This window comes from Vanessa cardui, chromosome 5, assembly GCF_905220365.1.
Source record: "Vanessa cardui chromosome 5, ilVanCard2.1, whole genome shotgun sequence".
NCBI lineage: Eukaryota > Metazoa > Arthropoda > Insecta > Lepidoptera > Nymphalidae > Vanessa > Vanessa cardui.
Genome location: NC_061127.1, coordinates 648,669 through 673,887, shown reverse-complemented (window position 1 = coordinate 673,887; position 25,219 = coordinate 648,669). Strand labels below are relative to the sequence as shown.

General features: G+C 33.3%; 1 protein-coding gene across 1 annotated transcript in view; it reads right to left on the bottom strand.

Moving 5' to 3' along the window:
- The window catches only part of LOC124544550 (unconventional myosin-XV), an 88,299-nt gene that overhangs the window by 10,468 nt on the left and 52,612 nt on the right, over positions 1-25,219 (bottom strand). The window contains exon 23 of the mRNA XM_047123142.1: positions 4,553-4,971. Coding sequence (XP_046979098.1) covers positions 4,553-4,971 — 419 coding nt within the window. The remainder of the gene's footprint in view (positions 1-4,552; positions 4,972-25,219) is intronic.

The window sequence follows — 25,219 nt, the reverse complement described above, 5'->3', positions numbered from 1 at the left end:
CAAATAATACATATTTAATTCTATTATACCGTTATATCATTATGTTTTTATATAATTAAAGGGGGAAGAGTATCTCTGAAAAAAACGACGTCAAATAACATAACATAATTAACCAAAGAAATGGAAACAATGTCGATAAAAGCCTTAAAATGCTGGATAAATTTGTAAAATTATTTTTGACATGACCAGCAAGAGCTTTTCTGGCTCATATTTGATCTATTATCTCAATTAATTGTAAATCACGTTTGAGCAGACTACTTCTACACACATATTTATATTATAAAAGTCAGTATTTATATAAAGAGATTAAATTTGTATTTAAGACATTAATTATTTTAATGCGCTTCTATCTCATTAAACAGAAGAAAGCGCTCGTGTTGAAAGTATAATTCGTATTCGGAGTTGGTCACCACACTGTTTATTGTTAATTAAACCGTACTAGTAAGGACACACACATCACTATTACCGACGGGTCAAACAAAACTGTCAAAATCCGCAGATACTTGCATTCGGTGCGTGAGGCGCGTCGCTGCAGCGCACGGCATGGCCGCCGTCCCTGGGTTCTGTCTCACGTCAACTCTCCGAGCGTTCCGCGCGAACGATGTTCTCAACACAACTAACTAGGGCTGTGCACTCTTCAAAAGAACTTTTTATGAACCATTGTTTTTTTGCAAAGTCCGTGAACTAAAACCTAATCGTCAGTGTTACGTTAAAATGTAAACATTTTTTTCTCATAATATATTTTCGGATAAAACTATTACGTTCATTAGTTTTGGCGACGGTAGCTGTGTTTAACTATGCGGAGTGTATATAATTCACGTGATAGGTAATGGGCGGGTAAATAGGCCACTTGACGGTAGTATCCACCGCAAATACATATTGGCGCAATATTTGCCATTATTAGTGCTCCACGAACCATAGGAATTGACCTATGTCTATAGATGCCCTTTAATCTGGAACACAACAATACTAACTAATGCTGTTTAGCAGTTGAATATCCAATGCGTGGGTTGCACCGAGAAAGGCTTATCTAAAGGTCTACTATCAAGTAAACATTATAGTAAATGAATTAAATGACTTTCATAATCCAATGATACGGCTATTCGACATGACTATTGACTACACTAGTGACCAGACTTCTGGCGCGTCATAAAGCTCTACATACTTTCTGACGCATAGGAGGATAATCTCGATGTCTCTGCATGGGCTAGCCTTCGTATTATTACACTAAAGACCAAACTGACCATACAGTCAAAGGAAAAACTGTATTGAATAATATTAAGAAAACTTTCGTTACATACTCTACTAAGAATTCCAAGAAGTCCAAATACATGCTACATTATTTTATTATTAAAAATAATGTGTTATTATTTTCAATATTTATAAATACGATCAAGAATGTTTTTTTCTGTGTTGTATTTTACTAAGATTTATAAAAAATATTTTATAATATGTGAAGTAGTTATCTGTATAGGTAAAAAAAAATCATCTGTCGTAACCAATAACACATAAGAGGTAGTTTCGTCCAAATTACATGCATAACAATGAATGTGAATAAAATTATACCGTGGAAATTAGTTCTTATATTTAACAAACACGCCTAAATATTCTGCAATGGAGTTATAAAATTCAGCGTTACAAGTCCAACAACAAGAGACAATTTCATAAGAAACGCGTTATAATTAGGAGAGACAATTAAAGCAACTATTATATAAGTAATTTAAACGCGTAATTACAATGGAAAGCAATAGTGCCAACCCTCGGAGCCTAATTATAGAAATACAGCCATAAAAGTAGTTTGGATTCTTAGTGTACATTGAATGCAAATACAGAGTGCCACGGTTTTTGTCGCTTACAATGTTAAGAAATGCAGTTGCTTTGCACACAGCACTGAAAAGCACATTGATCACCAGATGCTGAAGTTATATAGATATGTTTTTTGAGGTCGTGATTCCATGGAGGTTTTAAAATATAATCTGTTGATTTAGTAGGATTTTTTTATCTGTATTATGAATTTTATAACAGAGCTAAATGGTAGTTTTTTTCTTAAATTCTGTCGTACCAAAGAAATTGAATTGTGGATATCTTGAAGCTATTAATACTTGCCCGACTTATATTATCTAAATTGGTTTATGAACATACAAATGTAAGCAAACATACATTAATACAGACGAATTGAGAAGATGCTCTTTTTTTCGAGAGTTAAAAGAAATTTCAAGTTTTCTGTCTTTCATGCGTTCAAGTAACGATTATTTATATAATCCATTTCATATTTTCTACAACTATGATATTTGGGGAAAAGCTTTTTAACATATCGGAACAAAGACACAAATACGTGTATTATACAGCACTTAACATATCCATAGTATCGTGATTTACTATTTAATTTTAAAAGGTCTGAAATGAAACATCATTACTTGAAAGAGTTGTATCATTTGAAAATTTGAATAACACTCAAAACATTGTTTACGTAATTTTCAGAGCCTCAAATTTTAAGTCGCTTGATTTCCGTAGATTTTCAGAGCTTGTAACTAAACCTTTACAACAAAGCAAACCTACTAACACAAAACCTAAGTAACGTTAACTGTTTCTATTAAAACCACTAACACACAAGCCAATTCTAAATTATTCATGATTGTTACGAGTGTAAGAAATTAAAAAAGTATCCAAAGCTCGTTTTACAAAGGCGGGTTCCGCGTACGATTAGGCACGCAACTCGACAGCCAAATACAATAGTGGCCACAAGTCTACATGTGATGTGAACGTGATATAACAATGGATTATGTATAAGAATCTAGGTCATTGACCCTCGCCGCTTCTTTATTGCAAAACAGTTTATGTATAGGCGAATTAATTAGATGTTGATATAGGCCACTGTTTGTTTTGTTAAGGACTTTCTGAGAAAAATATATGTTTAGTGCGAATTTCGCATTTCGCAAGGTATCTTATATTAATGATGTATTCAAAAAACAACCATAAGCAATGGCTACTTTTATCACTACACCTAGTTCTATATTTAAATATAATAATTATTTAGGCCTCAGTACCGAAGTTCTTTATCAACCAAAATACATGTTGTTTACCCTTATAAAGATGTAATCACCTCGAATGATACCTATATTATATCATATAGTATTTTTAAGTGTTTAGTGATAAGACTGATAAGTCGATGGTGTAACTTATACAATAACAACAACAGCCTGTAAATTCCCACTGCTGGGCTAAAGGCCTCCTCCCCCTTAGCGGAGAAGGTTTGGAACATATTCCACCACGCTGTTCCAATGCGGGTTGGTGGAATACACATGTGGCAGAATTTCTATGAAATTTGTCACATGCGGGTTTCCTCACGATGTTTTTCTTCACCGCCGAGTACGAGATGAATTATAAAGCACATGAATCAGCGGTGCTTGCCTGGGTTTGAACCCACAATCATCGGTTAAGATGCACGCGTTCTAACCACTGGGCCATCTCGACTTGACTTGATACAATAAATAAATAAATAAATGTTCTCCTGTCTAATTTAGTCCACAGTCATCTTATGGTAAGTCTACGTAGAATATTTTACAGCGCACAAGTGTGTTTGCCCACATATGTGCGTTACTATTCTCTCTTATAATCCAATTGCAAATTTGACACAACCGAAAATAATTCAGACGTAGGAAAAATACGAGTGCCTACATCAGGTATATTAATACAATACAATCAAAAGAAATCAGCGATTATCGTATCGTATTATTAATTTCCGTTTTTACACCATCCTCAATCATCAACAGCCTGTAAATGTACACTACTGGGCTAAGGCCTGTTCTCCCTTTTGAGGAGAAAGTATGGAGCATATTTCACCACGATGCTCCTATACGGTGAAAACATATGTGGCCGAATTTGAAATTAGTCACATGTAGGTTTTATCGCGATGTTTTCCTTCACCACCGAGCACGAGATGAATTATAAACACAAATTAAGCACATGAAAATTTAGTTGTGCTTGCCTGGGTTTGAACCCGCAATCATAGGTTAAGATGCAAGCGTTCTAACCAGTTTTATACACAATAATTAAGAAAATATAATCGATCATTTTCATTCTATCGAGTATTGCTTAATACAAATTACAATAAGATAAAACAGCAATAATATTTGTATTTAAAAAAATCGGTTATCTACGAGTATTTTTACAACACATTTAAAAAAATACGTAAGACCGATCATAATTGTATTTTAAAGCCTGAATATAATAATATTCTATCTATTGTTCGTGTAAAAATGTATTTTTTGAAAAGGATTGTGCAAGAAAAAATTACACTACGCTTTTGAAATAACTAATTACTAACGCCATCTAGTGAACGAGGAACTGAACTAAGAATAGTATAAGAATAACTTTTATATAGTAATAACGTCGCTGCCTATGATTTCATAAAATATTATTCACCATTTTCTAATATCTGTATACTTGCATATTATTTGATCGGAATATAGTGTGTACATATTTTGATTAGTACAGACACGTGCACATATAGTATAGTTATATATAGTTATTTAAATTGTTAAGTACTTACTCAGGGCTCTGCCGAAAATGATCCACGGCAAATTGTAAGAGAGGATGACGGCCATCGTGTTGTGGAGTCGATTGGTCCCTTCTCTCGTCTCGCATTTCTCTTTCCCTCTCTCTATCTCTATCCCTTTCTCTTTCACGTTCACGTTCACGTGGCATCGGCGATGAAGTCTGAGCTCTTCTGTCTCTCATTTCTACTTCTATTTCTTCTCTAGACTCCCGAATTTCTCTCATGTCCCTTGATTCCCTAGACTCCCTCGATTCTCTAGACTCTCGCGACTCCCTGGACTCTCTCGACTCCCTGGACTCCCTCGACTCCCTCGATTCTCTAGATTCTCTTGAATCTCGAGCGTCTCTTGTATCGCGTTCCGTTGCCTTTTCTTTCATGTTTGTAATGCCATTCGTTGTCGGTTTCGGTTGAATCTGTAACAACGTTGAAAATATCATTAAATGTTGATCATTAACTAAACTAACTTCAACTCCTTTTGTAGTTATTGTCACTATTTAAAAATATATTTAATTAAACGAATTATTTCCTTATGAAATTGTAGTAAAACTGGTACTATGGTATTCCAACAATGAGAGTTGCGAGGCGCGCACGAAAGCGTGATGCAGATAAAATAAATCGTCAACCTACATATTTTCAAGCAAGTCCGAGGGAAATTTCATATGATATCAAATCATTGATCTTATTTACCTGCAATTTATATGCAATTAGACGCACAAAATTTCACAGGACACCTTAGAATATTGAAATATTTAATCGACTATAAATACCGTCCAAAAAAAATTAGTTAGACTTTATAAATGTGATTACTTTCACATCATACTCTATCGGTCTGTCTGTCTATTTGTCGCTCTTTCACGACCAAACCAATGAAGTGAATTTGATGAAAATTTATTATCAAGCAAATTAGAACTGCAAGGAAGGACATAATACGTTTTTTGCCTAACACGTGACAACCAACCTCTAAAACGAGACCGAAGCCGCGGGCGATAACTAGTATTATTTAAAGATGATTTTAAATGAATACAACTGGATGTACGGATCAGAATAATCTGTTTTAAAAATCACGAACACATTAAGTTATTAAATATTTGATAACATCACATACATTTCTCTGGTCCCAATGTAAGTAGCTAAAGCACTTGTGTTGTGGAAAATCAGAAGTAACGACGGCAACACAAACACCCACACCCAAGACAATATAGAAAACTAATGAACTTTTTCTACGTCGACTTGGCCGGGAATCGAATCCGGGATGGAACGGTGGTAACAATGCTAAAGGATTTTTCAAGTTAGATGCAATTCCGATCTCTATTCGAAAAGTGAAACAGCCCTGTCGCTGGTGGATGTAATAAGAAATAAAATATGTGACTTATATAAATCACTTCGTTTTAATTGTACGTTAATTTATTGTCCAATTAAGTAACTTCCCATGACAATAGAATATGAGCCTACGTTAGCACTTTCGCCTTAACGAGCACGCTAATATTAGTACCGCATGCAATTATAGATATTTGTTAAAGAAAATAAGAGGATTACATTATCGTCACATAGTATAAAACAAAGTCGCTAACCGCTGTTTGTCCCTATGGATACTTAGATCTTTAAAACTACCTAACGAATTTGATGCGGTTTTTCTTAATAGATACGGTGATTCGAGAGGAAGTTTTTTGTATATAATACATGGACAATTAAAGAAACACCGATAATTTTAGAGAGGTCTTATGTGTATGTGTAAATAAACAAAATCTGTAGTATATTTAGTATAAGTATTGCACTCGTGGGATACCGGGCCGGTTCGCTAGTATTCTAGTATATCAGTGACTGAATAAGAGGGATGTAGGCATCCTTATATCCTTTGATATAAGGATGTTAATGTCAAAGTTACGTTTTTTTAGACGTAACGTAAAAAATATATATTTTTACCAAATTATTATTTTTATATAATTCATAAAAACAAAACAGCATCTAATATTATGTATACGGTATGTAAAACGGCATCTAATTTTATGTATATTAGGTGCTGTTATATAATAAGTTAATGTAACAACGAAAGTATAACTTGAAAAAATGCTTTGGACGTAAAATTCAATAACGCTACAAAATATAATATGTAGCTTCACTTAATTGTTAAATGACGATTCAAAAGTGCTTGTAAAAGCCCACTTGAATAAAGTTTAATTTGATTTGATTTGATGTACATGAAGGAGTAGCATGTCACGGCTTGTTTTTAAAAAACATGACGTCATGAATTTTGTTCGAACCGTCGGAGGGATGAATTCGAGAAGAATATTCATATAGAGTTTCATCTCTTACCCCCGAGGATGGATAGAGATCGAAACCCTGACAATCGTGACGTCAGCAATACTGACGTCATGCTTTTTAAAAACGAGCCGGGATAAGCTACTCCTACATATATATATTTAAAACAAGTATTATTTTTGAAGTATCACAATGATGACGTTTGCAATATTCATTATTTACTCCGCAGCTTAGATAGAATTAATGACATAATCACTTTCATTTTTTTTAAATTGATGTAATGTTTTTTTATGTTAAACAACTACATAATAACTCAGGATCCAGTGTGATTTCATTTTTCAATTATTATTAATAATAGAGTACTACACCTCCGTTTCGCGTTAGATATTTGCAAGAGTATATATTGTTTAATGAAATTTATATTAGTCCTTGCTAAATGTAAACCTGCCAAAAAAAATTAAGTAGATTATAAATTGTACGTTTAAAAAATAGAAACAATATTTTTAAATAACACATTATCCGAATTACCTTTGGTTTTCTTTTCAAAGTTTTCCTGCTCAACGTTCGTATAACACCGTATATATTTTCCATTTTTGACAAAACACTTTCCACATTTATTCACAAAACGATCGGATTTCGTGTCGAAATTTCGATCCCGTGTAAAATCGATTTAAAAATGTTCTAATTGCAGCGAAACGCCGCGCTGCAGCCGCGATGTGCGCCGACGGTATGCACTTGCTCGTTGCGCATCACCGCTGAAACTTTTTACCATTTTTATAAATATTTATGTATTGTCCATTCGCTCCGATAAATCGCGAATACTTTTAGCTAATTAATTCCTTGTACCGCTAGTTGACAGTTATGTTTTCAATTCGTTTTTTGTGTTACAAAGAAAATGTAAACAATATTAGACAATTTTATCAAGGTACCTAAGCGTCGAAGATTTGTAGACAACAACGTAGAACATATATTGATATACTCACTAGTGGGTTTCTAAATAGCCTACCTTAGCCCAATACAGAGTCGGATGTGAAGGTTTGGAGGGCCCCGGGCCACAAAGCAGTGGGGGCCCTAGACAAATAGAAGCGTGAACAACCTAATAATTATATTATCATGAATTAATTACTTTTTTAATTTTAATCAGTAAGCTATGATTTATTTACTTGTATCGGTAACTTTTAAAATATTAAATAATAACATTATTATAATTTGACTATATCTCGGTACTTGTTAACTTGCTGAAAACTGTGGCCCCCACTAATGTGGAGGCCCTAGGGCAGTTGCCCCGGTTGCTCTCCCCTAAATACGGCCCTGGCCCGATAGCCCAAAGTCAACAGATGTTAAGCAGGGCTATTTATTTCGTATTCTTATTACTTTTATTACTTAACATTATTTATTGTTATAATTTATTGCGATGAATTATTGACTAACAGTCAAAAGAGTTTCGTCGGGGCCGCTCCGTGATGATCCGCATCTTTCCCCGAATCATGTCTATGAATACCGTGAAATCGAAACATTTCATAATAATGATAATCATTTTATAAACGGTGACGTTAATAATACGTCACCGTTTCTTTTTGTTCTTAAAAATATACCTAAGACAAGTTTGTTTTCAGTTCCGCCAACAGGTGAAGTATTGTTAAATGTTGCTCTGCACATACATTATACATAATATGTTAATATCGTGTTTGTTTATTTACTTTATTTAAATGATGTCAACAGTTACTTGTAATGACAGTATATGATATACTGGCTTCGCAAGGCAATGCTGATACTAAATATAAATATGTTAAAGAACGTTTTACAACGTTCACAGCTTTTTTGTCATTAGACAATACAAACCGCTGCATTTTAAATCTGTAATATCTTCGAAAATATTTATATTTATTTAAATTTAATACGGTACAGGGCTATATTGGTTTATATAAAATGTATTATGTATTTAATGTACTTAATTAGCGAAGGAATAATATTGTATTGCTTAAATTCGCTTCGATAATAAGCCATTAAATCTCGTAAAAAGTAAATAATAAAATATTGTTATTGTTGGTTGACATCATAGAGATAGGCATGTAACTATTTTCATCTTTATAAAGACCTTTTTAAATGTATTTTACTGTAGTGCATTATATTGATCTATCTAGTAGGGTTTAGTCAGCGTTTGCAATACAAGCGCAAAAAATGTATTTATTTACAAAATTACTTTAGAAACCTCTCAAACAATCAGTGTTTCTCTACTGTATTGTGCATGTATTATATATATAAACCTTTCTCTTATATCAATCTATTTAAAAGAACCGCATCAAAATCCGTTGCATAATCCGTAAATACCTAAGCAATCATAGTGGCTGGCAGCGGTAAGCACTTTTGTTATATATTATACAAATATACTAAGTAAAAAACTAAGGTAAATAAAATTTAAATATAGAGTATAAATAAACTATAAGAGTATAAATAGAATAAATAACAAAAGCCTTAAAATATCGACTGTGTCATTTCAATGTAAGAGGTATGCAGTTATACAGCGCACTATTTAGCGTTTGAAATGTATGCTGCGGAGGTGTTAATACAGTGATAACAAGATTTATGGGTCATACATTTACGTATGTGTGTATATAAATGCGAAAGTATGTCTACTACGCTTTTACGGCGAAGTCACTGAACCGATTTTGATAAAATTTGATAAGAAGTAAGCTTAAGTATCAAGAAAGGTATATTATATTTATAAACCCCTTAAGGGTGAAATATTGGGGAGCTAGTTTTAAATATATGTATGTGTTTAGGTTATCAAGGTAGAATTCTTAGCATTACAAAATACTTTAAATATTTAACCTAACTTTTAAATCGATGTATATAGCCCAGTGGTTAGAACGCGTGCATCCTAACCGATGATTTCGAATTCAAACCCAGACAAGTACCACTATATATGTACATATATGTGCTTAATTTGTGTTTATAATTCATATCGTGCTTGGCGGTGAAGGAAAAACATCGTGAGGAAACCTGCATGTGTCTGATTTCATCGAAATTCTGCCACATGTGCATTCCACCAACCCGCATTGGAACAGCGTGGTGGAATATGTTCCAAACCCTCTCCTCAATGGAAGAGGGGGCCTTATCTCAGCAGTGGGAAATATACAGGCTGTTACCTTACCTTACCTTACCTTAAATCGATGAATGTAAGATCTACAACGATGAAAAATTTACAATTTACTTTTTTAAACTGTATTTAGATTTCATTTCTAGGTTACAAGGAACCTGGTTTCAAATTCTGAGTCTGGCATAGAAAACTTTTATCGAGGTTTTCACTCCGAGAAGCTTCTATTCTAATAGTGTCCCTCAGGATCAAGCTAGCACGTGGAAACACATGTACGTAATATTAAACCAAGTCAAAGCAAAAATTTTGAGAAGAATAGAAAGAAACTCAGCGGCTTTTAAAAAACAAACATTTAATCTATATTATAAATTAGTGACCCGTCCCGGCTTCGCACGGGTGCAATACTGATATTAAACATACAATAGAATATTTTCATTTACGACATCACATTACAAACTTCTAAAATTATCAGTGTTTCTTTACTATATTGTCCATATATTATATACTACCTTCCTCTGTTATCATCTATTAAAAAAAACCGCAACAAAGTCTATTACGTAGTTCTAAAGATTTAAGCATACAAAGGGATATAGTGACATAGAAAGCGATTTTATTTTATACTATGTAGTGATTTGAAAGTAACTCAGTCTGTGTGTCGATCTTTCACAACCAAATCGCAGACTGAATTTGATGAAATTGGCAGGACATAGGCTACTTTTATAGCCGAACACATGACAACCGACGCTCTTAAACGCGAGCGAATCCGTAGGCGACTACTAGTTATCTCTAAATACTTACGACTGCTAACACAATTATTAAGGGATTTAATTAATCGATGTTACTCTAGAATTCAATTGCTAGCAACGACGTATGTCCAATACTTCTTGCACATACATAATGAATTATGTAATTTGTAACGCAAATTACGTGTAGTATTACTGTAACATGCGTGAGTTAATTGTTTAGCCCGAGTATGGAAAATCCATCCAATATCATGAATGACTTTAATATGACTTTTCACTTCAGATTCGTATTAGATATTTTATTAGTAAGCTGTTGGGCAAATAGCGCCTAGCGCTATAAGTAATATCAGTCATTCCTTCCACTAACATTTCGTCACCAACCTGGGGTCTATGATTATTTTTATGTTATAGGTGGCAATACGAGGCTCACCTGATGGAAAGTAACTACTAGCACCCATTGACATCTGCAAGACCGGGAGGCTTGCAGGTGCGTCACCGCTGGCGAAAGCTGGTTCTACATAGTGGTTGTGCGAGGCAGAAAATGTCTTAAAATTGCGCTGTTATGGATTTTATATCCTTTGTCTGTAGTCACATTGGCTCACCCACCCTTTAAACCTGAACTCAGGATATACCTACTAAGTATAGTTTGGTGGTAAAATATGTGATGGGTGGGTGGCACGCTGAGAGTTCCCTGATAAGTATCATAATATACATATGTCCGCAATTGATATTCATTCTCCGAATTTATAAATTAGAAAAATTGTTTGCTTGGCACATTTAACAAAAACTACTACTATACTATTAGAAATTTTAGTGGTTCACCGCAATGCGTACGGCTCTTATTGAAACTTCAATACATGCATAACATGTAATGACATTTATGACATAATAATAATTATATAACCTTAGTATAATAAGGTTTTTATGGTATACATACATGTAATTCAAATCGTAATCATATAAATCAAAACATAAGTTACGGAAATCCCCCCGTACGCGTATTTGTCGAACGATTCTCACTGGTATTTATCATCTTTAACTTCCAAATAGGCAAAGTCGTGCCGAAACTTGCCACTCCTAAAAATAACTTTTTTAAGCTTGTCAGAATCCGTTTTTTTAATACTTTTTTTATTGATGAGCTAAAATTTATTTTGAACACTAAAATCTAATAGTTCGGGTGTTTCTAGACTGTGCGAGCACCTCTAAGCAAAACTTCGTTTAGAAACTAAGATATATTGCGTGAAATACTATGACATGCGTATCCATCAACCAGCATGAATCAGCTTAGAGTTATAATCTCAAGCCTTTTCAATCAAGAGAGCCTCTTCCAGTCTGTACTTCGATTCTGACTTTTATTCAAAAGATTATTTTCTCGCTCGCACCAGACTGAATCGACAAATGTAACTGAAGTATACTCGTAGCGTATGTTTTGCCGTTCATATCATTAATTCCATAATTTCCGTCGATGCGGGCCGCTTCCACACTTTCTAACCCATTATCTGGACCTGCGATAAACTGACTTTCGTTCGAGGTTTCGTTCACGAGGACTCTCTACGAGTATATCTCTGTAACTTATGGGAGTCTTGTGTCTAAAATAATACACACACAGGTATATTTTGGGGAAATTCCGATATGAAATTTGTTTTAAGTCTATCAATAAATATGTGTTATAATTGCTGTCTTTACTTTGTGATTAGCTTATATATTAAACTAGTTTTAGGGTTTAGGTTTTGTAGGTAGTTTTGTAGTTTTAGGGTGTTGGTTGTGACATATCAAAAAAGTAGCCTATATCCTTTCTTGGAGTTTTGCTTTGCTTCTTACCAAATTTCATCAAATTCAGTTTGGTTTGGTAGCGGTTTGGTCGTGAAAGAGCGACTTACAGACAGACAGAGTTACTTTCACATTTATAATATTAATATACATAGATTAATTCATTTAAATTTGCAAGTATTCATCAGTGGCGGTTTTACCAGACCACTGATAGGCTCAACGCGATTTCCTTCCTTTCTCTTACTGTACCACACGAAACGATGCAGTATTTTCTTTTATTCTACGTCATTCATTATATCTTCTAATAATATATGTATTTATTTATTATTGGCCAGAAATACAGCATTAATTCTTCAACGTTTAAAAATAAAATACTTGTAATATAATTGTATAGAGATTTGGACCAAATCACGTAGTTATTCGGAAACGCTTCAGCAGTTACTCAACTCTTTAGTAATGAATTCATCCTTATTAAATAATAATATAATTTGTCAGTAGTTAAATATAATTGTATCCGTTATTAATAAATGAAGTTGTTTGTTACTAAGTGTAATATATGTACCAGAACATTCTTTGGGCTTGGCATCGACTTCAAGACAGCTTTGTTATTAATAAAGTGAATGAAAGACCTTCTATTGATATAAAACCTGCTTTTAATCAAGTCGCTATAGGAATTGTTATTTTAAACCAAGTAGGTTACTAAAAAAAAGTTTCTACTGAAATACACTTCAATAAAATCTAAAATTTAAATAACCGTCACACTTCCTAGCTACGATTATGTAACAAATATACATACGCATTAGTTAGTATTATACGATTTATATTACGGTAACACCATATTTTTTTAAGAGAAGTCTACAATAGTCTTCAAGAATAGAAGCTAATTTCATAGATGAAATAAAATACGTGTAATAAATTCCTAGGTAAACGCCGACCGACTTGGAGCAGTGACTGGCATTTCCAGTAGATAATGAACAGTTTTCTGCCAGCTAGTGGCGCGTGCCATCCACACCGGCCGTGTTTATTGACCGTTACAACTGTAGAGGGAATGTAGCGTCATTAGGATTATACACGGCAGATTTACGACTTCTATAGTTTTTACATTATGAAATTGAAAATTGTCTCCATCAAATTGGTGCAGCGTACTTACAATGTAATTATTGCGTAACACAATTCGTAATTTACTTAACTAAGGTAACGATTTTAAAGCGAGTCAAAAGTAAATTGACCTTGTTTGTTGTCGAGTGCTTGATAAATGATCATCATCATTCATAGCCTACTAAAAGTCAATCGGTTGCCTTATGTTAGGAAAAAAAGTGGTCTATGTCCTTTTTTCGAGTTCAAATTTGCTTTATAAGTGAAGGAGTGACATACAAACAGACAGAGTTACTTTCACATTTATAATATACAAAGATATTAATCGAAGAAGGGTTTAATATATTTTTTTTTATGGAATAGGTTGGCGGACGAGCATATGGGCCACCTGATGGTAAGTGATCACCATCACCCATAGACAATGACGCTGTAAGAAATATTAACTATTCCTTACATCGTCAAAGTGCCACCAACCTTGGGAACTAAGATGTTATGTCCCTTGTGCCTGTAGTTACACTGGCTCACTCACTCTTCAAACCGGAACACAACAATACTGAGTACTGTTGGATGGCACTATGGATGGTACCTACCCAGACGGGCTTGCACAAAGCCCTACCACCAAGTAAATAAATAATATAAATAAATATGTACTAAATTAATTTTCATATCACACACATATTCATTTATATATCACTTACTATATCTTGCACTACAAAAAGTTTTTGATTAATACATCTCAAGATAAATCTTCAATTTTATTTCAATAGTTTCGGTATAAAAGACTATTTTTTTTTCGGAAATAATAAAATATCAGAGATCGTTCAATCTCAGCTAATATTTACCTTCATCGCCGACCGTAAATGAATTATACACGCAGATTAAGCGCGACAAAAAGCAGTGTTGTTGTCCGGGTTTGAACCCACAATAGCTGTATAAGAATTACGTACTGTTCTATCACAGTGCAATAAAACAATATTATTATTTTGTGGCTACTACTAGTAGTCGCACATGGCTTCGTTTGTGTTTTAGGGTGTTGGTTGTCATGTGTTAGACAAAAAAAGCCTTTTTTTTGGAGTTAAAGTTTGCTTCATAACAAAATTTCATCAAATTCGGACCAGAGGTGTGGTCGTGAGAGAACGACAGGCAAACAGACAGACAGTTACTTTCATATTAAAAATATTAATATAGATATAAAAACGAATAAAGAACTTTTAATAATTGACGTGACGTCATCACTTCATTATACAGCAATTAACAACTAAAATGGCGGTATATTGTTGGTAGTTCGCTTTTCTTTTCATCGGAAACAGAAATAGTAATCACCGATTCCTCTATATGTTTAATTTCAATAAGTTTTAGTTGTATTTTTGGTAATTTATAAATTAAACAAATCAAATTATGAATATATGAAATCACAATAACGATAAGTTGCAGTTTGTTATCGTAATTCATCTTATAAAATAAGTTTTTAGACACAAGGCGTGAAGTATGGACTCGCTCGTTTTTATGATGTACAAAAAAGTAAATTGATTTTTACGGGATAGTAGTAATGTTTATTCGAAAGCGTTACATTTTTAATAAAAATAATAAATTGCATCGGGTACATTTAAAATTGAAAAGTAGAGTTTGATGCGACTATTTTACCACTGGAGCAATAATCTAAATATATTTTTTTTAATTTAAAATGTCAAATCGCAAGTGTTACCAGTACAAATTAAAAAAAAAATGTTTATTAAGGAATTATAATTTCATGCCACGGCCAGTATTAATAATCATACAATCAAACTAAACCTCATAGTATAGTAGTAACTTATTAGTAGCTCTATTTTTATCTCTATTAAATGTATGCAGGCGGAATTGCATAGGACACTTGTTTATCTATGAAAAGTTGCTTGTCTATCAATTGTATTCTTGAGTCCACTTAATAAGATATTCCGATAATGATCTACGTACAATGTACGTGTTCTCACTTTGTTATGTTAAAATTTACTTGTTTTCTCTCACAAATTACTTTGTAATATAATTCTTAACAGAATGTATCGTCGCCATCTTGTTTTATCTATGGTATTGTATCTTACTGCACAATATTGTTTCGCTAACAATGAGTGTGGCCGGTGAACGGAAGATGTGGCTTATAACGTAAAGTCATCAGTTAGCCTGTCTTTATTGAAGTTGGCCTTGTTGCACGCGATCTAGCTTTATTTATTACTTGTAAACACAATTTCCATGTATATTTTTTATCTCTACTTACTACTATTATATAAATTTAACTCTATATTTTACTGGTATATCATTTTATCCATCCATTTTCTTATTTTTTATATAAGTAGAACGATCGATAGTATTTAATTAATTATTTATAATATGTTAAATTTTACTACACAAAAAATAATTAAAGTAATAGAAGATATATTACGACTATATTTTATTATTAGTTTTTGTCTTTTATTTTAAATTCATGAAGATATTTACGCATATCATGTAATTAATGTTGCCATTGTAAAAAATATTGGTACAGAACTACAGATAACAGATACAAATATCATTTTTCCAATAAACAATATAAGTTCTAAATGAACAAAAGTATATAATATTGTTACGTAAATAAAAGAGAAGAGAGCGTTTTATAAAAAATAAATGACGACTTTACTTATTATATCGAGGTTTTCTGTAGTTACATTTCAGAATAAGATAAGTTCATATGTTTAATAAAAACTTTTATTGCTTTTTATAGCTTGGTTAGATCACCTTCGTTTACACTATTGATAGGTATGATAAAAAGTGTAAACTACTCCCGACGCTATTATCGTCGCTCTAAGATATTATACATATTATTAATAAAATAAATAAAAACATGCTTGCTATCCCTGCTTTGCATACGATACACAAAGCGTTTTCGGGCAATGGTAGATGACTTTATAATAAGAAAAATCTTATTATTTATTGAAATAATCCTTTTTGATGGTCTTCTGGATTTAGGAGCTGGAGTCGGCTTTCCGAAACGGTGGTAGACTTGATATATTGAAGATTCGAAAATGCTTTTTATATAGGTCCCGTGTGTCGGTAATGATACTGGCAATGTAAGCGCGTTAATGAATCGATTGGTACCTCAAAGCCTTTATTAGCGTCGTCGAAAGTGAGCAGTCACGCTCTCGTTCGAGAGGCAATTAGTTGAGTAAAATGAAATTGTCAATTACGGCACTCGTGTGATGCGCCGTGTGCGTCTGCCCTGTGCGGTTGCATTGCAAATTATCCAAACGCTTTCTTTGTAAAATGGCGGGAAAAACTAAATCTGTATAATGTCCAGGATGTCACTATCCCCTGTATAGAGTAAATATATAAATATAGTTACGGAATAGACGAATATAATATTTTTGCCTATATATTTTGATTGTGTTAACGTTTAAGATTCTTTATAGTATATGATATTCAACGTTCAGTCAACATGATTTTTTATGACTTAAATATTCTGCTTTTTTATTTAAAGTTTAAAAAATGGAAGACATGAATTCAAATTACAATAATTGTTTTATTTATAATTCATTTAATTGATATGTTTTCTAGATATTTACTGTTGCACTACGTAGTTTCTACTTACTTTCATTAAATAATTAAAAATCGGAAAAATTTCTGAAGAAATATTCCGTCAATGTCACGTGTACAAGATACGTGACACTGGCAGAATGTTTTCCGCTCAAATACCGTAGATTACCAGTAAAAAAAAAAACTTAATTATCTTTGTGTGCGTGACAGCTACGATTGACACTCGACCATACACCACACTACTTTACTAGTTCGCTTGGACTTAGTAGCCAAGTGTTGGTTGTATTTTTTTTTCAAAGCGCTCTCAACTTTATTATTTGATTCAGATATTTAAATAATACAAAACAAATATAATACGGACAATTATTGAACATTTAACATTATTAATGCGGTTTATAGACTTTTGACTATTATAGATTTTTTTTTATATATAAGTATGCTGATGGCCAAATAGACCACCAGTTGGAAAGTCATCACCACCGGCCATAGACCTCCGCGATGTAAAAAGTAATAGCCTATAAACCCATTTTGTATACAGTGGGTGGTATACCTATCTAGATTGGTATGCCCTACCAGTGAGAACTAGTCAAACTAAACAATAAATAGGATACATTACACCCAAACACGTGTCATGTGTATGGGACAAAAGGGAAGTACGGATCAGTGCGTTCAAAGCGTCCGTGTCGAACGGACAGCAATCAAACGTAAGATAACTACTCGCACAGGAGAATAATCTGTTCACTACAACTAGGAGCTGATTTTAAGGTACTTCGCCAAAAGTAAATATATCATTTATACAAAGCACCACGAAAATTACTCTTGTAGAGCCTTCGATAGTTAAATGTTTTAGGGACATTTTCGGCAATCTTCCACAGGCAGAATAGGGTATCATTGAATGAATGAATGAATTTCCATTGATAGGAAAAAATATATTCAAGAGATAAATATATAGCCATTTTAATATGACCGATAATGATTTATTTTGACCATTACATAGAAACGTTGCACTCGCATTCGATTCTTCAAATTTTATCACGCGTTCTGAACACCTGAGTTTCCCGGCACGGGTTAAATTTTCATATGATTATCTCTCTGTTCGACAGCAGAGGTATCAATCAGCCAGAAGACATCCACTGCTGTTCAGTACCAAGGATCACCAAAACGATCGGTTTTGCACTACTACACTACTGCTACTACATGGTCGGTACTCAAGCTCATTTCTGCCTCTACGGTTATTTTTTCTACGAGCTATTAATACACTAATAATTATAAAAGGAAGCTTTTTAATGTTGTTAATGAGACATTCAAGGAATATAAGTAAAGGTTTACGAAAAGTATAAAATATATAAATTCCGTTGAAGTTTCAGTTAAATAATAGCACGTTCTCGTATCACGATATCCTAATCACTTAACCACGACAACGCAAATATTGTGATCGTGGACATCGATTACTATTCGACTCGATACGTAAATCGATGTCTCGTTTTGTTCTTAATCGATGTAACGGTGAGATCTATTATTCCAATTCTAACTACGCGTTAGTTATATTACAAGAAACGTTAAAACTACATGGATTTATTGCGGTATAAATCGACATTATCGCTAAATCCTATATTTAATACAAATAACACAATATATTTTATTTGGTTTTTTCAATAGAGGTAGTTTTAACGGTGGCTGGGATCTTGTTAACTGTATACATTGTCCCACTAAAGGAATCGACTTTATGCAGTCTATATATATTTCGTTATTTATAAACTCCTATAATATATTTACCACTCACAGCCGATAGAAAAAATAAAGAAAATGTTTTTAATAATTGATAATTTTTAATGAATAATTACTTCGATAATTACATAATAATGATGGCAGGATGATGAAAAAAACGGACAACCTGACAATACGTGGATAGTATTAGTAGTTAGTTAGAAAATTTATTACGCCTCCCTCAATGCGTAATCATACATGGAACTGTCACTATGTGTGTCTGTGTATGGAGTTTGGGTGTATGATAAATCCGTGCAGGATAAATGAATTAAATGGTCTAAAACAATCTCATATTAATATATATCTACATAATTGCGTCGGTGAAAATGAGTTTCATTTTGGTTTGTTCTTGGGATAAAACCCGAATGAGTTGCAGCTAATGTATATCGCTGAGTTCGATCAAAAATCAAAATATACTTTATTCAAGTAGGCTTTTACATGCACTTTTTAATCGTCATTTAACAAATATTTATGTGAAGATACCACCGGTTCGGAGAGTAGTTTCTACCGAGAAGGACCGGTAATAAACTCAGTTGTATCTATATATTATATACATATATGCAAACATAGCAGACTTGCAAATAGCTCTGCTAATGTTATTTCACCATTTGTGCCAACGAAATACGTCATACAATAGGTTACCCTTTTGTCTGTAATTAACCAAGCATAATATAACTTGTAACGTAGTTACCCTGTATTCCCTATATGTTAATTAAAGGGATTTAATTATAGTCAATTTGGGGATCGGAATGAACATTTTGTCACAATCCACCGAGTTTATATTGTCGGTATATTCACACGGATCGGGCGTGCAGTGTAACATTAGGAAACGGAAGTACGCTCCGATTCCCGCCAGCCAATTGTCACCTGGTCGTCGACGTGACGAATTGTATTAGTTTTACGTCGATAACATCACTATCATGCAAAGCCGTACCGAATTCAAGGCAATTTCGGTTATTTTAGAGTTGTGACTTTGAGCGACTTTGTTCGATTTTGACATTAAGGCGAAATCGTTATCTGTATTTTGTTGTTTCATATATATCCTAAGTTTTACGACCTCCGTGGTCGAGTAGTGTGTATACCAATTTTCATGGGTATGCCACACGGAGGGTTCGATTCCCTGTTGATGTAGGAAAAGTTCGTTAGTGTTCTATGTTGTCTGGGGTCTGGGTGTTTGTGGTGCCGTCGTTAGTTCTGATTTTCCATAACACAAGTGCAAAAGCTACTTAAATTGGAATAGAGTGTATGATGTTGTCCAATATTTATTTATTATTATTAGAAACAGTTATTCAACATCTGAGACGGATTGCTCATCTCATCGTCTATAGTTCGGATGTTCCAACGCGGATTATGATTTCTTCTTACATTAAATGCTCTTACATGAATATTAAAGTTAACTTTCTCTACAAAGCACTCGAACACATTGTGTGTGACGACGTTTTTTTCACTTTCCGCGCGTGGTATTATTAAGAAATTATTTCCTATAACCATTGTTACTAAAGTTGTGTTTACACACTTGAAATAATGTCACAATCTTACGACAGATAAACGTAAAAAAAACATGTAAATCAATTAAATGTGGAACTAATGTTGCGTACGAAACCTTAAATTACTTTATTAATATTAAACTATAGATATAATACAAACGTGATTCTTGAACGTTTTTTAATAATGTATAGTATTAGTAATATGAAATATTGAGTCTTTTTTATTTTTTCCTTTTACTTGAGAGCTCTTGTGTACAATAATTAACGTTATATAAATTGGTTACGTAAAAATGACAATGCTATTTATTCCATCACAACTAATTGAATGAAATAAGTTATTATCAACTGATTTATCAATTAGATATTCTTATATTACGCATGATATAATTCTAACTTAACTCCTAAGCGGTTATCACAATTATCGTCAAAAGAGCGGCTTGCCTTGACCCGTTAAGGGTCACGTTTACGAATACCTGCGTGTCAGGTGACTGAGTAATGACTAAATAATTAGGGACTGTCCACATTTGTTGGTACAACGCAGATTATAGGTAATAAAACATTTTCATGAAATAAATAAATTTGTAATCGATTTCTTACGATTACTCTTTAGGTATTTGATCAAGAGAAATTCCAGTTCAAAAATAACAGTCATTTGGTACTTCTTTTGGTACACCAAACAACAAACTTAGTACGATATTTATTTTGTATCCTCGTTTAAAATAACTAATAATTGTTTTAAGTTTGAATTAGTTTTGCTGTTATTCGTAAGTGTATGGGGCAGGTATTTGTTCTTACGAAACAATAACACGAGTGAACAAAATAGTTGAGATAACCGTTGTGAAATTAATTTACTACTAGAATACGTGCGTATAATTATTTATTGCTTTGGTGCCGTCACCACTGAACTTGCCCGCTGGCATCCAACACTCGGGAACATCAATTACCTGAACAATATCTGTCTTTTCTGTTAAATTCTCGAACCTCGCTAGAATTTCTTTCACAGACACTTTGGGTTCCATAGTCTCTTCGTGTATCGTCTCCATGTGACCACTGGAGGAGGACGAGAAACTTTGGGGGCACTTTTTACGTTCGGGGTTTTTGCGGCGGACGGGTTCTGGGTCGCGGGTATCCGCTCCCGAGTCGGAATCCTCGGGAGCGGAGGCATCGGCACTGGATGCGGCGCCCTCCGAGGAGTTGATCAGCGAGTCGAGACTGGGAGCTCGTCGGGGCGGCGAGAAGTCGTCTTCGACTTCGAGGCCGTAAACGCGTTGCAAGTGGCGCCAGTTGTCGCGCATCGCGGCGGTGAGGCGCGGCCGCTGCATAGTGCGCGCGGGTGCGCGGTCACGGTTCGACTGCGCGTGCGCGTCGGACGCGGACACTAGCGCTATGGGGTTTGGAAAGCTCCTCTGTGTTGACATTTTGATTGATGCCTCTGGACATTTAGTTATGGGTTCGACGTTCAAGGTTATAGCGAACAGATCATGTGTTCTATTACGATAGTGTATAGAACACTAACGTAATTTGCGTTTTAACGCATGAATGATGAGCCACGGAAAATTATTCAAATGTCAATTATAGAGAACATAACTTTTGAAACGTTCGCGAGTGTAAGGTTGACGTACATTCTCTGCTGAGATTAGTTCCTTTTACGATTGGTCCCCGCTTGATGCCGGATGTTGTTACTCGTCGCTACATGATGTAAGGAAAGGAAATATATTTACTTCTTATGACGATTGACTTTTATATAACGACTTCGATGATTTCTGCGAAATATAAATTACATCGATTCTACTATATCAATGATATGTATTCAACAACAATCAATTATATGTACTCAACATTATAAATTAATTTTATTAATTTTTTTATTAAGTATAAACAAAATAGCTTTAATGGAAAAATACACATAGCGGTGAAATATAACATTGTAAGGAAACTTGCACGACTTCAGTAATGTTTCAACCCGCATTTGAGCAGCGTGTAAAGGCTTACTTTAACATTACATAACATCGTCGATTACGATCGAAGCAAACATAAGTCATAGCCTTTTTAAACTATAGAACTAAAAAAATATTTTATTCAACCGAATAATGGTCTAATCTATACAAAATAATATAAATATATACATGTTCAGGAGATTCTAAAGCTAATCATATCATTGGCTTGATGTCATTTAGTCCGCTGGTTATAGTGTGCCTTTTAGTAATAATATAAACTTACCATGAAAAAGTCTCCGCTGTTAATTAATAGGCTTATTGAGCTGGTAGGCTCCTCTATATACATAATATTTAAATACGTACAATTGGCACGCCTTATCTATACTTGTCTTAAGCCGGATGTTAGTAAAATGTGTGTTTTTGCAAGTTTAATGAATTTCCAACAATTGTAAATTATTTCTTTATTGACAAACGTCGTCAGTCTAAGATATTTAAATACAACAGTTATAGCAACATAGACACATTGTTTTTATGAATTAATCCAAGGTTTCACAGCAAAATAGCTATGTTGTATTCAATGAATAGATTTGCTGGTCTGATAATTTTTCATTACTCATCATAATAGTGAAATTTACTATGTAGATTTTATTTTATCAGCTGCTCCAAATTTAAAGGGAAAGTATGAAAATATTTATGTTAATTTTTTTACAAAAAAAATCTTCGGAATGAGCCTTTGTGCACGCGCAGTATCAGTGTATGATTATTATTATTTGCGCTACTACGTTTTGACGAAGGTCTTCCATTTTTAGTACTTATTCATGCAACCTTATTATGGAAATCTTACATTTCATTTCACGTTTTGCTAGATTATAAAGCTAATTCTTGGTCCTAACAATCCTGGAGATATTAAATGGTAGTTTCGTCATCACTACATAGTATAAAACAAAGTTGCTTTCTCTGTCTTTTAATCCCTATATGATCTTTAAAATTTCGATGAGATTTTTTTTTTATATGGAGTGATTCGAGAGGGAGTTTTTTGTATATAATACGTGGAGAATATACTGATAATTTTAGTAGTTTGTAATGTCATGTCATAAATAAATAAATTCTATCTGTAGTATATTTAGTATCAGTATTGCACCCGTGCGAAGCCGGGGCGGGTCACTAGTTTAATATAATTTTAAGGTAGAGTTGAGACTTAGTGTGCTCAAGGCCCGCATATTGGTTTTAATATTAGTATTTATAATGAATGCACTTGACAATTATAAAGTTTGATATCACGCTAAATAACCTTAGTAAGCAATAAATAAATTTCTACTCTTAATAAGACTCGTTTTGCAGCTTTCAGGCGTCTATAATCCTATAATCGTAGCGAGTTTCGCATCGGCATAATCATCCATCTATTTAACTAAGCATTTGAAAGCATTATTCAAAATCTTCACATAGTATAAACAAATTCCGCTGTCTGTCCCTATGTACGCTTAGATCTTTAAAATTACGCAACGGATTTTGACGCGGTTCTTTTTAAAAGATACGAGTAGAGTGATTCGAGAGGTAGTTTTTTTTATATAATATATGGACAATATAATAAAGAAACACTGACAATTTTAGAAGTTTCTAATGGGATGCTCTAATTAAACAAACTATCAGTATTGCTACCGTGCAAAGCCGGGGCGGATCGATAGTACCTATTAAAAATATTTTTTTTTGGATTACATTGTCAAGTGTATATTAACAATTTGCAATATATCAATCGATTTGGTGGAACTGGTTTTTAATTTTTTAAGCACGTATTTTTAATAATTATAAACAGAAAAAAATACGTCATGTAATACATAATTAAACTTTTTCCACTCTTAGGTAATCAGACTTTCGACCACAGAGTAACATTTCAGTGTGTTCACGGTCAGTATAGCGGAATTTAACGGTACTGATTCTAGCAATGCTCTGTGTATAATTTATAACTATCAGTTTGATAATTAATTAAGATTATAGGAGCTTGCTAGTGATGGTTACCATGCTACTTTTAATAAGTAAACCGTATTATATATTAATTCAATTAGATGAAAGCGCAGAATTACACTAAATATTTATTTATTATTTTACTACTTGAAGATTTTTATTAAATTCATTACTTATAGCAATAACATTTTATTTCGTCATTTTATTTTAATTTATTTCATAAACGGGCTTAAGCATTTCTTATATAAAAATATTTATCATTGTTTTTTTTTCTTATTTTCTTTATATGATCTACAACACTACGAGTACATAATGTTTAACGCGCCGTGAGCATGTGTACCTTGTTAATGTAACTGTATCAATTACTTACTAATGAGGAAATAAATTGAATAGCTAATTATGGCGAAATGAAATTTTCTGTAGAAACAAGACATAAAACAAGCTCTATTTAGTTTTACATTTTTAAATTAGTTTTAATTACGATTTTAATGACGACGGTGCATCATAAAAGCAAAATATTATATCAATAAATATAACATCTATAATATATTTAAATAATTCTTTAGTAACATCTTAAAACTCCTTAATATTGGTAAAGACTATCTTCTGTTAAGGTGAAAAAAAACAATTGGGTTCTACAGCAATGACATTATGCATAGCAACTGACATCTTATCTTCATCATTAACATTATATCTTTTTGGGATCGGTATCATATCCTAATTCTAGCATCTCGCGCGCTTTTCGTTTTTGCATTTTGTTTTTTCATGCGTGTTTTCAATTATGAGAGCATTATAAACACATGATTGATTCTGAAACTGTGACCTTTGGTCACGATGAAAGTACACCGGGCTTGTATATCATTACGTAGTATAAAACAAAGTCGCTTACTGCTATCCCAATGTACGCTTAGATCTTTAAAATTACGCAACAGATTTATTGATGCGGTTTTTATTCAATAGATAGAGTGATTCGAGAGGATAGTTTTTGTATGTAATAATTG